This window comes from Diadema setosum, chromosome 16 (genome assembly GCF_964275005.1).
Source record: "Diadema setosum chromosome 16, eeDiaSeto1, whole genome shotgun sequence".
Lineage (NCBI taxonomy): Eukaryota > Metazoa > Echinodermata > Echinoidea > Diadematoida > Diadematidae > Diadema > Diadema setosum.
In genome coordinates this window covers 18,146,263-18,162,599 of record NC_092700.1, presented here as the reverse complement: position 1 = coordinate 18,162,599, position 16,337 = coordinate 18,146,263, and the positions used below count along the sequence as shown (strand labels likewise).

Below are 16,337 nucleotides of genomic sequence, written 5' to 3'. Positions count from 1 at the left end.
GTGCTTTCGCAAAATCTACGGATGGCAAGCTGCCCTGGGAATTATTGGCGCTATTCATGGACACATCGTACCACTTGTCTTGCTACTAGACGTTCGGTCCACGCCAGAAACAGACAGTGATAGCACAGCAGCGAAACATTGCCTGCAGGAAGAAGCGAAGCCCCACACCCTCACAAATGAGGAGAGTCATCAACTACAGAAGTCATCAAAACATGTTGCTGATGATCAAGTCAACCACACCATGATCACATCGTCGGATAGAAATCCCTCAGTGGGGAATTCCCACAATGGGCTAAACTTGACCCAAGACCGAGTCGCCGGAAGTGGTGCAGGGGAGGTCTGTAGTGGTCAGATGGGTTGTAAGAACAACAAAACATGTACATGTCATCAGGTGCCCGCTCCGGGGTCTCGAGATGGGGAGGACCGGCTGTGTGATACTGGTAATCAACGAACACCGTCTGGTACGATTACTGACGAAAAGGCTCCGACGACATCGCCACTGCCAAATCGTAAGCGTCTACGAAGATCACATGGAGGAAATATGGCAGATGGTGAGACGCATGATGAAGTCACAAACAACGCTTTATGTTCAGTTGACTGGTGGAAAATCTCGTTGTTTTACCGCGATCCATGTCAGAATTTAGTCATCTTGTCTGGAACTTTGTTCAGCATGGTAAGAGGGGGTTGGCACGCATTCGTCATTCCGCGAGCTCTGGATCGCGGGATTTCGTCGGATCAAGCAATGTACCTCGGCCTCGCTACGGCGGTGTGCGCGTTCTTCGGGCGTGCTTTCAGCGGGCCAGTTAGCTCTATAATCAGTACGCCCACCGACATCTTTCTGATGATGACGGTCTTGAATATGGCGTCTCTCCTTGCCGACACACTTTATAATCATTTTGCAGTGATGGTCACGTCAACCTTCTTCTCCTCCCTGACTTTGGCGGCGAGAAGCATTCTTACATTCATCATAAGTAAAGACCGGGCTTCTCATGATGATTTTCCCCTACTTTTTGCTCTGTCTGAGGTCTCTTTTGGTATTGGAACGAGCCTCGGAGCACTATTCGTGGGTATGTGTGACAATCAGAGTCCAGTGTAGGGCCTACACAGGTTGTGGGGGGGGGGGGGGATAGCGATACGCGCTATTCTGCAAATATGGCGGCACAATATCATAATTTCTGTGTGTGTGTGCAATGGCTAAAAGTTTATGTGCTTTTGAGTACAGTACCGTGCCCATTCTTCAAATTGTGAGTTATTAGTAAGCCCTTTATAGGTATAACTATGTCCTTATAGGTATAAATAACCCCAAAATCTACCAAAATCTAACATTGCCAAATAAGGAGCGTATTTTGTCCACAATAGTAGAGAGATTTTTAGCGAGACATAGGCGTCACTATTCCGTTGTCGTCCTCGTCGTCGTCGTCGTCGACGTCGGCGTCGCCGTCGGCGTCGTCAACAATTCGTTGTTTACTCTTTCTAGCTTTGAGCTGTGACCACCAAACTTACACCTCAGGTACGTAAACAGGCTTACGTAACCTAAAATGCTGGTCAAGTTCGAATGTAGGTGCAGTCCGATAAGGTCAAAGGTCAATGAACGTTACCAGATAACACTATACTAGCTGCATAGTATTGTGGTGTACTCTCAATAGCTTTGAGCTATGACCACAAAGCTCTCCCCGCAGGTTCATCATCTGGAGATGCCTGTCAAGTTCGGATATAAGGGAGTTTTAGATTTTCGCGACGGGGACGTTCAAAGGGGAAAAAGCCTTTCTGAGCATGCCCAGAATCGCGTATAAGTCGATTTATTAGCAGCTCGCGTCGTCTGAGTTTTCACTACGCGTTCTGTGGTATTTTTACGTCCGTTCAATACACGACGTAGAGAGCTAAAATACTTCATGCACTGATCATATTTGGGCGCCATTTTAAATTTTTATAGGTTGCGTCTCAGCGTAATCTAACTCTACTATTGAGTATTCAACACGACGCAGGGAAGAGGAGAATGTCTAGCTCAAGCGTCGTCTCAAACGCCCGCGCCGCAAATCTAAAGCTCCCTATTAGCTGAGTCGGACAAGGTCGAAGGTCAATGAACTTTCACTGAAAAAAATATAGTGACAAATTGTGATATGCGGGTGGGCGAGACATCCCTTGGGGTATACCTTGCATGTTATCTTGTCTTTATACAATCGTTTGATAATTCCATATTATCTTTACATCTTTTTTTTTCCCCTAGGAATGATTGCAGAGGAACGTGGATCATATCAAGGGACATTCTGGCTCCTCATTGCCATTGAGGTCGTGGTTTTCATAACCATGCTCCCGCCTCGGTTTGTGAAAAGTCCTATAGTCGTTCATCAAACCAGAGGGGTTGGAAGAAACTCCCACCTCCCTGATCACACTGACTAAGATATGACGAGTTTTATTGCAAAATGGACTACTGTATAAGCGTCATTTCTAAACATTTCAAAGTAAGTCCACCATCAGATAGAGCAAAATTAAACCTTTCCAGTAATACCTTACATGTGACAGAACAAGAAATATTCTAGACGCTATGATCCTGTACTTTAGTTTGTTATTATTTTCGTTGTTTTTTTTTTTTTTTAGCAGCTTTAATCACAAATATCTCAACTTAACAAGAATGGAGTTAGCTCGATTTGGGATAAAACTCTTAATATTTTAACGAAATTTGAATTGGTAGATTTTTTAGCAAGGTGGTGCTTGAAGAGCATAGTGCTTTTCATCTATTTTTATCCAAAATGATTTGTTGATTGCTTCCATGTAAACTGCTGTGCTCTCTGTGTTCTGATATCTAATCATGAATTATTAGATGTACTTCTCTTCCAAGCTATACTTCATCCTTGCTTTCGACCTCGTCTACGTACTCGCTTTCGTCCTCGCTCTATCATGTCTGTAGTCTATCCAAGGAGGTATACTACTAGGTGCTCGCCTAGTACCTCCTTGGTCTATCCTTGCCTTCGATCTCGCTACTCTGTCCTTTCTTTCGTCCTGGCTATATACACGTGCTTACGGCCTCATCATAGTCCGCGCTCAATCCTTGCATTCCGACCTCACACTGATCTGGTTGTATCATGTACTTAATCTGTCGTCGAGCTGTCCCGACTGTAGGAACAACATACGTCATACATCGCTCGAGACATTGTTGTTGTCATACTGTCACATGCGACCCTGAGTTACGTACGACAAAGGACTCTCGATCGAGTGAATTTCTGCTATACATACTGTTGTCATGGAGTCCATGCTGTTGTTATCACTGTTTTGGAGAGTCGTGTGGGTAGTCCTGATCGGGAGATTAGTCGCAGGAGAAAGACTTCCGGATTTTTAAACCAGAGTTTTTTAAAGAGAGCACGGCAGTAACTTTGGTTGTGTCAATGCGTTCAAAAGGTTAACAATAACCTTAGAATTTTAAGTCTGTGTGACTCCCTCATTTTGTTGTATATCCTCCAACTGAATTTAAGGTTACTATAAACACAACAATTTCATCGAATCCATGCACACGCCCACGCCACCTCATAAACATTCAATCATATAAATTCCGATGTAGGTCTGGTTTTGGAACCCAAAAATTATATAACCTCACCCAGAAGGAAAGTTCTTTACAATGTTACAAAATGATTATCATGACTATTGCTATGGCAAACATGTAACCTTTGACACGAAATGTGATCTTCCGAACAAAAATAAAGTACATTTTCATTTTCTTTTCATCTTTCATGGGTGCAGTCATCACATTTCTGATCTGTTTGTCAAGCAAATCAAACGGAAAATTGATATATTTTCCAGAAACATATATGCTTGATAATATTCTATTTGCATATGATAAGACATTTGCAAGACAGATTTTGGTGCTTCCCCGGAACGGATCAAATTCATGAACACTTTTGCCACTCTTTGCTAATGCTGGTATCATATTTGATTCAAGTCATTAAAAAAATATTGAACAATTCTTCAAAATCGCGCTGGGCGGATTATGATGAAAATAAAGCCTTACGAACATGTGTCTAACTTGCAAATTAATTCTGTTTTAAATTGATTTTTTCGTGAGTCTAGACGTACGTAGGAAGCATATTGAGCCTACGTGTTTGTATATATCTAAATAAACTCGTAATATGTCATCCTCACCCATGAATGATATATTCCAGCCTTCCTGTGACCTATATTCTCTTCGTAGCGCAGGTAACATTGTTCTCCCGAAGCCTCGTACTGATTATTGTGAAAGAACAACACATTATAGGGGATCAATGCGACACAATGTACTGCCTCCTTTGAAATTGTACTCAAGTCCAGATGTGTTTTTAAAGGGATTAGAAAATAGAATTTCTGATTTTGTGTGATTACTGTTTATGTGACATGCAGATGCATATTCCTAACTCATTTTCTTTCTCTCTTGAGCATACGTATATGTTTTTTAAAAGATATTTTATGTATATTTTTATCATCGAAGCTTATGATTTAATGATATAAATATCATCTGAAATATTCTGAATGTTTGTATTTTCTTCTCATGTAGTGTAACTGTATTCTTTGTTTATCCCATATTTCTCATATAAGGGACCCCTTCGTAAAACAGCGCTGTTACGATAGCAGCGCTGAATATCTCATCCCTAAGTTGAAGTGTATATTTTATGTGATATAATATTTGTTTGTATATCTTTTTAATGACGGGAAATAAATACAATACAATGAACAGACAATGGGGAGAATGTACACAATTGCCGGTAACCCTGCCCTGAATGGCATGCCACTTTGTCTGTCTCTACAAAAGGCGATGTTTTATTGTTTCCTTTGTATTTTTTCTCTTAATTTCACATAATTATTCTACCTTTCATCAACTTCTCATCTCAACTTTACAGGGGAGATGGGCGGGGCAAGAGGTAAAAAAAAAAATATGTATTCTGAAATTCTGGAACTGAATGGATATGTGAAGTTAGGGTTTTAAACAGAACAGCCGGCTTGTGCGTGTGTGTGTGTAGATGTTCATATAAATTGTAGTTTTTATTCATACGAATTAATCTGTGCGATGTTTTTGTCAGTATGTTTTATGTAAAATATCATAATCATTTGCATAATTTATGTTGTTTCTTTTTGTTGTTATGCCAGTGGAGGCAGAATTTTTGTATTCATTCTGACAGACAATAAATTACCTTGAATCTTTGTATCATTGCATCCTTCTTCCGAAATATGTCTGAATGGCGGTGTTATAGGAATAATGCAACCTAATCTATACCTTGCGATGTTCCTCGTAATATAGCATTAATTTTGATCAAACTCAGCATAAAGATGATACATAGCTCTCTGCTGGTATTGCGCGCTGTAACCAGACGCTGTGAGATAAATTTCATTGTCATCCGTCATTGACTGCGCATAGTACGGCAAAGTTGTCAATTCTGAATGACGAGGCAGATTCAGTAACTGAGAACAGACATTATTGTCAATAGTACTATTGTATTGGGGTTTAATGTATTCGCCAAGGAGCTACACTGTACGGCCTTGCGGCCTTGCATTCACTAAGCTTCTTACGGCTCATCCTCGAAACATAAAGTCATTCATACTGAGTATGAGGTACGATCCTCAATTGCCCAAAGCAGGGAGATGGTTTAAAGAGACACAACGGAAATACAAATGTACATCGAAGGTCGTGCCCCGGTAAGAGAGGGGCGATGAATGACGGACAGGAGTCCAAAGGTGAACATGTTCGCGGTATTACACTGTACATAACGGAGTCTACATGTACATGTATTGCGAATTCGTGAGCCCCTATTCACTGCCACGGCGAAATCAATCTCCTCATGCGCGTTTCGCGTTGACCTCCTTTAGCTTTCCGTGGCCCTCTGCGCGCGGACTAGTCCTTCCCTCCTTTGGAATCGGCTGTAAGAAAAATGGCGGGAAACAACTCCAACTCGGAACAGGTGCGTGTTATGACGTGGTGCACGCCACGTTCGACCTCCTCGGTGTTCTGCAAGTGTCTGAGCTTCGTGCCCAACATCGACATCTTCTTCGACACCTTCTACTTCGCCTACGAGGCCGAAGTCAACCTGGCCACCATTGGCAAGGTGGTCGATCACGATGCCGATAATTTCGGGGAGGACGTCTGGCGAAAGGCGGCTGAGATGATATGTGAGGAGGATTGCAGTGGCGACAGAGTTCGACTGGACATGCTCAAGTGAGTCGATCCTGTGTACAAATAGGCTACTAGTATATGTTTCAAATGCTCTATCATTAATACGCGGGGGGGGGGGGGGGGAGATGCTAAGCTCTCCTCCCCTTCTGTAGTCTCCCTCCCCCTCCTTCCCTCGCTTTCTTTCTGTATTATTCTATAAAGTAAATATATTTCCTTTTTTATATATCTAATTGTTCACTCATGCATGCATGCGCGCACACACACACACACACACACCCACACACACGTCAAACACACGTCACACACTTTCAGGTATCCCAGGGATGACATTCTAGGCTCTTCAAACGGGAGTCCTTAGAAATAGAGCATCACTGTAAAACACATACTGTATCCCTTTGCATTGGAGGGCGTATAGGACCCTACACCTTGCCAGAGGATAGTGGCGGACCTAATGGAAGAGCAGATATATTATGGTAGATCCAGCAAGCCCTATACCTGTTCTGACACAGCACTGCGGAAAATTCTGTAGGTAAATGCCGCCATTTGAAATGTCATGATTTAATTTTCCCGCTACCTATTGTACGTACAAGCTCCATGCATTCACGCGTACACACACATTCACCATACGACGATGCACGGGTATGTATCTTAGGCCTCTTTACATACGTACACATGAAAATCCAGGAAACTGTAATTCACTGATACATGTCTTCATCTCACTGCCCGAATGAGTAATTTGAGCAAGGGCCAACTTCGCGATTCACCGACCACCTCCCTCGTTATAGCAAGCAAGCCATCTGTACACAGTGGGTTTGTAGCACCCTGATGTGCGTAGTTTTTCTCGAGCTCCCCGCTGTAATGCCTGCGTGGACGAATCCCATTTCAAACCAACAACGAGAAGGCATTCCTGCGTCTGTTATCAATATTACCAAACTTACAAAGTACATTGTATAGGAATGCCAATCTGTCTTGCTACAACAATTTTCTATAATGAAATACCCAAAGTTGTAGAATATACTGGGAAGCCGATGAGTTGCACACGTCAAGGTCACCTACAGTCTCCAGATGCACGTTGTTTGCCCCCCCCCCCCCAAAAAAAAAAAAAAAAAAAAACAGTTCGTAGAGGATCAATGTCGAGAGGTCACAGAAAAAAAGACTGCATAGTATTTTGTCTTACCAACCTCTCTGTTCCTCTCCCTTATTTTCTCTATATAAAAGTCGTATTTCTCTCGCTCTCTGTCACACACACACACGGACTCTCTTTTTGGTCTTCTCTCAGCAGAGGAGCGAAATCACCTTCCCTTTCTTGCAGCATGAATGTGTTAATTTTCGGGCTTTCTAGCATGGCTTTCTTGGTCGATAATCTCGAATCAATTTCGATCTCACTCTTCATCTCATGTTTATTTGTTTTGCGTAGGTTTCTTTAAAGAAAAGTTAAAAAAAAAAGCCCCCAAACATTCAGATGTAAGGTTCAAGAGGGGATTGATTTGATATATAGGCCAACATGTACATGTATATACCTGTATATATACATATGTAATGGAGATGGTCACCGCTCTCAAAACGTCATTCTTATTTGGACTGGATGAATTTGTCCCTGTTCATCATGTTGCATATGACTGCCGCTGACGCGACTGCAGTCGTTCATAGTAATCAGCCGTGATACAGGCTGGACAATGATTTCATTTTCATGGAACACATACGCCGATCATCAGTTGATACAGGGTTGTATTGATGTCATTAGTCTATTTTCCCTGTTTCTCAGCATTTGTTTTTACAATTATCTTTATCGATGATTGTACAATAGTCATTAATTGAATTAAAGTTAGTATTGTATGAGACACTAGCTGTCATCTCACTGTTGTCACAATAAACGCCATGACGATATAAAAATTGTCATAATACTGAAACAAGCTTGATAGTGAAGTCACGACCTAGTAGACCTAGACTAGTTTATGTATTCGTTACTATAGTCTTGGAGAGGCTGGTAACAAAGGAAACATTATCTCTGAACAGACTTGTGCTGACACAGATATGATTATTGACATAAACCTACCATCGAGTGCTAAACACGGGAATAATTCAATTAGCAATTAGTGCACTTCATTTTCAGTATTCAACTTTGAGTCCGTGTTTCCCCAGCAAACAGTGTCAATACGACTGATAGATAAAACATTTATGAACAATGCAAGCCGGCTAACAACGTATTGATACAAATGTCTTATCTGTTAATCATCATTTACCACACAGATAAATATGTGCATCGTCATATTATGACCAACATGGTGTAGCCATGTGAATTGTTCTGTATCTATGCAATGTATATAACATTCCGTGCCATACCACCGGAAAACTAACAGGTCTGCTAAACCACTTTTCGTACAATCATAATAATTGAATTTGCCTTAAGGGTATCTTGGTCAACATTCTCGTACATTCAGAACACAACCCCCCCCCCCCTCCCTCAAGTGATCCAAATGAATTCGTGAATGAACGTGTCATTGATGATCAGATTTTGGATTTTTATATTTCTATATCTATACCATATCATGAAATGATTACTAGTATTTTTCATGCTGTGGTTCTCTCAATCTTTCTACTTCTCAAAAGTGAAGAATGGTCTTACTCAAATGCTGCATTTCACTATGGAAAATATATGATTCATATTGTCTATTTTCGTCTTTTATTTTTAACATATGTTTTCGCTGTTTGTAACGGACTATCATTTATTTTTGTTTTTTACAAAATCTGGCAACATCTTAAATTTCACTGTGTGTTTGAATGAATTTGTTTGAGTTTTGCTAAATGCCCTTCTTTTATTTTTTCTTCCTCTGATTACCTCAATTACTGCCGTAATCATTGATTTGTTTATTGCCATTTAATTAGATTTCATGCTATTATTTGTGTGTGTGTGCAGTTTACTCTGAAGATGGAAATGAAAGCAGCATTATGATTGATGCACTGTCACTCGGTGTCTTTAGCTCCCGTTCCAGTTATTATCGTCATACCTGATATGATTGAATTTAATCTGGTGCACTTAAAAGAGATTATTGAAATAACATAGTACATATATAATATACATATATATATATATATATATATATATATATATATATTATCTATATATATATTATATATATATATATATATATATATATATATATATATAATTTCATATATATATATATATATATATATATATATATATATACAGTTACCAACAAAATTATTCATACCCCTGGTAAATTTTTTAGTTTTGAGCAGATTTCTTACAAGTAAGGGATGGAGTGACAGTGATTGGGTGTTATATCTCATCATTTTTATTGTCATGCAAATGAGGTTAAACTGGATTTAATGTCAATTTACAGAGGACGAATAAGAGTAAAAAGTTAACACCCAATCACCATCACTCCATCCTTCACTTGTAAGAAATTTGCTCAGAACTATAATTTCCTCACAAGTTGTGAGGATTAAGCAACGTCTACCGCCTCTTTACTCTCGTTTACATACACACTCCAAAAAGATGCGACGACCCAGGGGTTCATCATTAGCTGAAGACACACGACTCACACTATATATATATATATATATATATATATATACGTATAAAGATTATATCTAACACGTTTTCATATGTATTGTTATTGTGTATGAAAGTCATGCCCTTCAGAGGTATAGAATGGAATACACCAATTCGTTGATTCGCCGATTCCTGTGTCCGTGTCTTATTTTTGTATAGTACTTGTTTGTACCTACATAATCCCATTCCATTATCTAATTTCTCAATTTTGTACTGTCGATATAGGTATCCTTACATAAAAAAGATGCTGGACAACCCAGACCCGAACAAGAAGGTCATCTTATACAAGGGCGTTTCTCAGTGTATGGACTCCAGTCACTTCCGGTTCCTGCCGGACAAGTCCAGTAACTACCGCTACTCGTTCCTGCTGCGTCACCCTGCCAAAGTCTTCCTCTCCTTCAAGAAAATCATCTTCAAAGTCTTGCAAGAAGTCGGCGACGGCAGCGGGAAAAAGTTGCCGGCTTCGACCAAGATAGAGAACTTCGACATGAACACGGATGCCCCTCCGAAGTACCAACTCTCGGGGCTCCTCTACAAGGAGCTGCACGCTCTCTGGGTGCACGTCAAGGAAAACCTGGACCCCAACCCCGTGGTCGTGGAAAGCGACGACATCCTCGCCGACACGCCCCGCATGCTGGCCAAGTACTGCAACGCCTTAGGAATCCCTTACTCGGACTTGCTGCTCAAGTGGGAGCCCAGTCCAGCGGTGACCGATTCCTGGAAGTGTGCCTTCATGCCCGTCAAAGATTTCGAGTTTATACGACTCTTCTGTCACAATGCCTTTCATACCAGTTACTTCCTACCTCCAACCCCGGCACCCGCGCTAGACTCCCTTCCACCCGATGTCCAAAAGAATGTAGACATCTGCATGCCCTACTACGATGAAATGTACAAGACAAGGCTGACTTGAATAGGTTGTTGTTGTTGTTGTTGTTGTTGTTTGGTTTTAATGGCGTGTATCACTCAGAATTGAGTATTTACGCCAAGTAGAAATAGGTCCACATACGACAGTAGTCTTTTCAAATGACTTACACATTAATTGCTCATTAATCGGGTTTTTCCCCGCTTTGCTGACGGAGTAGAAACAGATGAGATGTATATCCGCTATTAGAATTATATTTAGTATTTGAATGGCTATTTTTAGAAAGGTTTTGATTCTTTAGCCATCGTCCTATATGTATCTATAGTAACAGCATCTGTCTGACTGCAAAGTACTGGTAAGTCGTCATCTCAGCAAATGTTCTAGATCAGCTACAATAATGAAGCGTTTTTGATTATTCCAATATCCAAGTTCATATCATACAAATTGTCCGGAATGGCAACCAACGTAGTAGCTTTCGAATTTAAAGCTTAGAAGGAGAATATTGCAATGTTATGATTTTGTAAAATTTAGATTTCAGGAAACGCGAAGACATGCCTGATATATTAGTGTTCTGTTTACCTCCTTTATACCCCTTTCTTTATCAAAGTTTGTTTGCTTTATATCCGAGCATTTTGAGATGTTCTCCCTGGTGTATTGACTATTTTCTAGAAAGACATTACAGTGTATTTTGTATAAGCACAAGATACTATTCCAATATCATAATGTTTTAAGTTTTCGATTTACGTGACGATTGGATTTTTTTATATCACTGGAGGTAATGGTAGTCACAAAAACAAAATGGTGATTTAAAGTAATTCTGGAAGGCCGATAGACTCATTTGATTATATATAGACCTAGGATTGTATGAAAATATATAGGTATCGCAACAAAGGTAACAATGTATAACTGAGATTATTTAATGTTAACACGGTCCCCCACTTTAGTTAAAGACTGTTCTTCAATGAATCCCTGAACTCGTAAAGATAAGATGAAGTAAAAAGAAAAATAAATTTTCAAACATTCAGAGTATTCGTAACAAAAAGAGGAAAGACACAAAAATCATAATCGTGTATTTTAAAATCAACAATATCTATTAGTCCATCAGTAGCAAACTATGGTACGAATAGAAATCATCAAATTCAATTTTGATGAACAAAAAAACAACATACAAGACTCTATGCTTAAATGGTTGCACAAACTTTGATTATTCAAATTTAGAAATATTGAATGTAAATAAAATGTATATATATATATATGTGTATATATATATATATATATATATATATATACATATATAATAAAATGAAAATACAAACTGGAATGATTTGAATGCAAAACAAAAGATAAGATTCATGTATCAAAATTATATTTTGCACATTTTATCGCAGCCAAATTATCATTTTCTTTGGTAAACTAGTCCATATTTTCATATTATATGAAAGGCTAGTGTTTTTAATTTGGATAGTCGTTTTCTGCAGACCATTATTATGAATATTGTCTGTACGTGAATAAGTTATTGCCATGTTTTCAGTTACAATTTTGAAATATGATTTCACTTGTAGATTTAAAGGCAACCCGAACTTCATATTTTTTTAAGTTTATGATTGAATTAATCGTTCTTACGATGTGCAGCAATACAGGCTTAAACTTTAAAAATGATTAGGTTCGATCCTGATTTTTTTATTTAGGAGTGTCAGTCTTGTTTTATGTGTAAATAATATACACTTGGTAGTTCTAATTACGCGGTTGTAGATTTGACAAATATCAAAGACAAATAATTCAGAGTATTTGTCATTATGTTATACAGTACCAAAGATCAATATACTTATAAAAAAACTCACGAATAATATCTTTGCTTCTATTCATTCTTTTTGGCATTCTGACACATGCGCATCGCGCACTACATAAAGAAGCCAAACAAACAGAAAACACTTAGCAATGCGAGTATAGCGCAGCGTAAAAGATCCTACTCTCCCCCCCCCCAAAAAAAAAAAATGAAGAATAGGGTGACAAGGTGGTCAGGTCTTGCACCCACCCCCCCCCCCCCACACACACACACACAAGCTCAAACAGAATAATTCACCTCCAAATCCATGCAACACACGACATATTCACATTCACACAATATCTAACGATATGATGCCGTGTGTTATTTTCTCTGTGTGTTATTATATGAGTACATATACATGTATATATACATATATATACACATATATAAATATATATATATATATATATATATATATATATATATACATACATATATATATATATATACATACATATATATATATATATATATATATATATATATATATATACATATATATATATATATATATATATATATATATATATATATATATATATAGAAGGAGACGGAGAGGGTTAATAGAGTTACAATCGAGTAAAAGGTTCTGAAATCGTTAGGGAGGAGAAAGATGAAACAGAGAGGACGAGGGAGAGGAAGGTTGAAGGTTGGAAAATGTTCCTGTGGAAGAATGGGAAAGAATATAAAGTTATGCACATGTGGTGTAGTCCTGGGGGAGAAGGCACTGAGAAATAACCCTGTAAAGAAACTATAAAATACTGAGGGGGTCCTGAAAAGGACCGATGGGTTAAAATGAAAGCAAGAATAAAAGAAGAAAGAAAGAGATGAGTGGAGAAGAATCAGACTATAGTATAAGAGAAAGAAAGAAACAGAGTGAAAACAACTGAGAGAGAGCTTTAGTTAGGAGAAGAGCAAGAGATCTAATTCATTTCAGTTCAAATTAGTTTGTTTTTTTTTTCCACAATAGAATAATATATAAACATAAATCTCACTTTGTTCAGTGACAAAAATATTGCATGTAAATTTGTACAAAGAAAACAATAATTGAAAACGTACATTAGGGATACATGACATTACAATGGTTGCTGGATAGTTATCAGAATATCGAAGATACTCGAAGAACTTGACGCTTAGGGCAGATTGACTGTCCTTCGTCAGAAGTGAGGCCAGCTATATACACGTGATGTACGTTAAATGGAGGATACGGATCTGGGTGGAAATTGTCGGCCGAAGTGGGCTGAGCGTCGGCTGGTGGCGTGCAGCGTTGGGGTCTTTTACCTTTCACCTCGTCCACATTGCAAAGTTAAATTAAAACAGAGTTTTCACTCAATATCAAATTGTCCTTGTTTTGATTCAAAAGTTTTTTGTCAGTATTTAACGTCATTTTACCATTTTTAAGTATATATATATATATATATATATACTTTAAAAAAATATATATGTATATGTATATATATATATATATATATATATATATATACATATATATAATTAATAATTATATATGTATATCAACACTTGAGAAAGGGCGGCGAGACGCTCGAAAATTTGTGTGCAGAAATAAACCGTTGGTGATACAGCATGAACTTTGTTCCAGTTTTGTTACTTATCTTTTTATCTTGCCAACACGTGGACTACCTAATCAACACACACACACACACACACACATATATATATATATATATATATATATATATATATACAGCAATAATAATGTCACAATAGAGGAATGCATTAAATGCCAATTGCCTTGATTTTAATACAAAATCCGAATTTTCGGGGGCCTCCCCCTTCCTCAGGGATGACAGTGCTAATGAATTTCCACAGTGTATATATTTCCACAGTATACATACTCTGCATTTACATAATCCTGTGAAATCATTTCTCATTTAGCGTAATGAATGATTCTTTGGATAAAATGAAGATACCATTAATCATGAGTCAAAAGGTGAACTATGTTCGTTTGCAAGTTCCTTTAAGCAAAATCTTAAAGCCAATTTTCTAGAATCCTTCTATTAATCATTTTGCCGTGATCACTTGAAATATTTCTGCATACTCAAAATGGTGCCTCGCTCGGATGACTTCATTTGTTTGATCAATTTGTTACTTAACTTAGCGTTGATACCTTAAATTTAATCATGAACATCATACAATACCTTGTACATTCTGTAAACGTTATGATATTTTCGACATGTCGCCTTTTTGCATGTTTCGTTATTTTTGACATTGACATACTGTACTAAAAGCCTATATTATATCTTTGGAACCTACATCCTACAAGCTTTGCTTTTTAGTAGGTTCCTCACTATGTCTTGATTTGAAGAAATGACAAGAATTCCATGTTTTTGTAAGGTGAAATACAAAAATTTTCGGCTCGCTCGCTGCGCTCGCTCGCCAAAATTTGTCAAAAAAAGTTAAGAACAAAACATGATGATGACGTGGAAATATACAAATTTGGGCTCACTCGCGCGTACTAATTTAGAGTATTTTTTAAGTCCTCAGTTTGTTGGTATAAACTGTTATCTATAAGGCCGTCACTTTATCTTGATTAGAATTGTAAGATTGAATAACCAAAAAATGACAAGAATTCCATGTTTTGTTGGCTAAAATACAAAACTTTTCGGCTCGCTCGCTGCGCTCGCTCGCCAAAATTTATATAAAAGAAAAAGAAGATAAGAACAAAACATGATGATGACGCGGACAAAATGATAAAACACGTCGTTTTATATTTAGTAGGCAAAATGTTACACAGAGCAGCGGCTGCAATTTCTTTCGTTCTGAAGCGATCGCCGAATGGATCAAAAGAGGACGCCAACGGTTTCAAACGTGCGGGGGGGGGGGGGGCAAAAAAACCCCAAGTCAAACAAGATAAGAACAAAACGTAATGATGACGCGGAAATATACAAATTTCGGCTCACTTGCTCGTACTAATTTAGAGTATTTTTTCAAGTCCTCAGTTTGTTGGTATAAATCGCTGTCTATAAGGCCGTCACTATATATCTTGATTAGATTTGTAAGATTTAATAACCAAAGAATGACAAGAATTCTATTTTTTTTTGTAAGCTGAAATACAAAAATTTTCGGCTCGCTAGCTGCTCTCGCTCGCCAAAATTTATCAAAATTTATTATTTTTAAATCACCCTCAAAAGACTCCTTTTTAAGTGCTTGAAAAAGCATATGATGTGGATTTTTTTAAAAGACCCTACCGGGATGGGGTTGGGGTTGAAATCTTTTTCAGAAATTAGGGCGCAATTTTCGCGCTTGCCCCGGGCGCCGTTTTCCCTAGATACGCCACTGTATGTAAGCCCTATTCGTTATCATAAACTTGGAGGTGCTGGTTAAAGGTCCTGTTTACCTTTGGGAGCAGTGACTTAAAAAATGTCCTAACTACTTAAAGTCACCATGTTAGGAAAAGGTGTGAATCAGCTACAATAATAACATGTGTTTAATCATTCCAAGATCAAAGTCCATAAAACAAATTGTCCGGAATGGCAACCGTAATGTATACTTCGCCCTCAAGGGAGCATACAATTTTGAAAGATTCAACTATTAGGAAACCCGAAGACCCGCCCGAAATATTAATGTTCAGTATATCCCTTAGCCTTATCAAAGTTTGTACACTGCGTGTATGTAGTATCTAGGCACTTTTTTTTCCTTCCTCGTGTATAGAAGCACATATATTTTGATTTGATTTGATTTGATTTCTGAATATCTTTTTCATTTTTTGAACGACCTAATTGAGCACAGTATAATTTGAATCTGACAGCTAAAACAAATAAATGATTAATTCAAATATCTAACATTCTTTTTTGTGTGTATTTTTTTAAAGACCTTCATTCATTCAAAGCCCTCCACCATTAATGTATATCAAATTTTCAATTTTTTCGATTTGTTATGTGAACACATTCACTCAGTTTGAAGACTGCTTTTT

General features: G+C 38.1%; 1 protein-coding gene across 1 annotated transcript; it reads left to right on the top strand.

The window, feature by feature from the left end:
* The first annotated feature begins 5,865 nt into the window (after positions 1-5,865).
* LOC140240052 (uncharacterized) lies at positions 5,866-11,039 on the top strand. The gene is made up of 2 exons (XM_072319862.1): positions 5,866-6,175; positions 9,939-11,039. The coding sequence occupies exons 1-2, from the start codon at positions 5,892-5,894 to the stop codon at positions 10,621-10,623; spliced, it is 969 nt and encodes a 322-aa protein (XP_072175963.1). The 5' UTR covers positions 5,866-5,891; the 3' UTR covers positions 10,624-11,039.
* Positions 11,040-16,337: the final 5,298 nt, after the last annotated feature.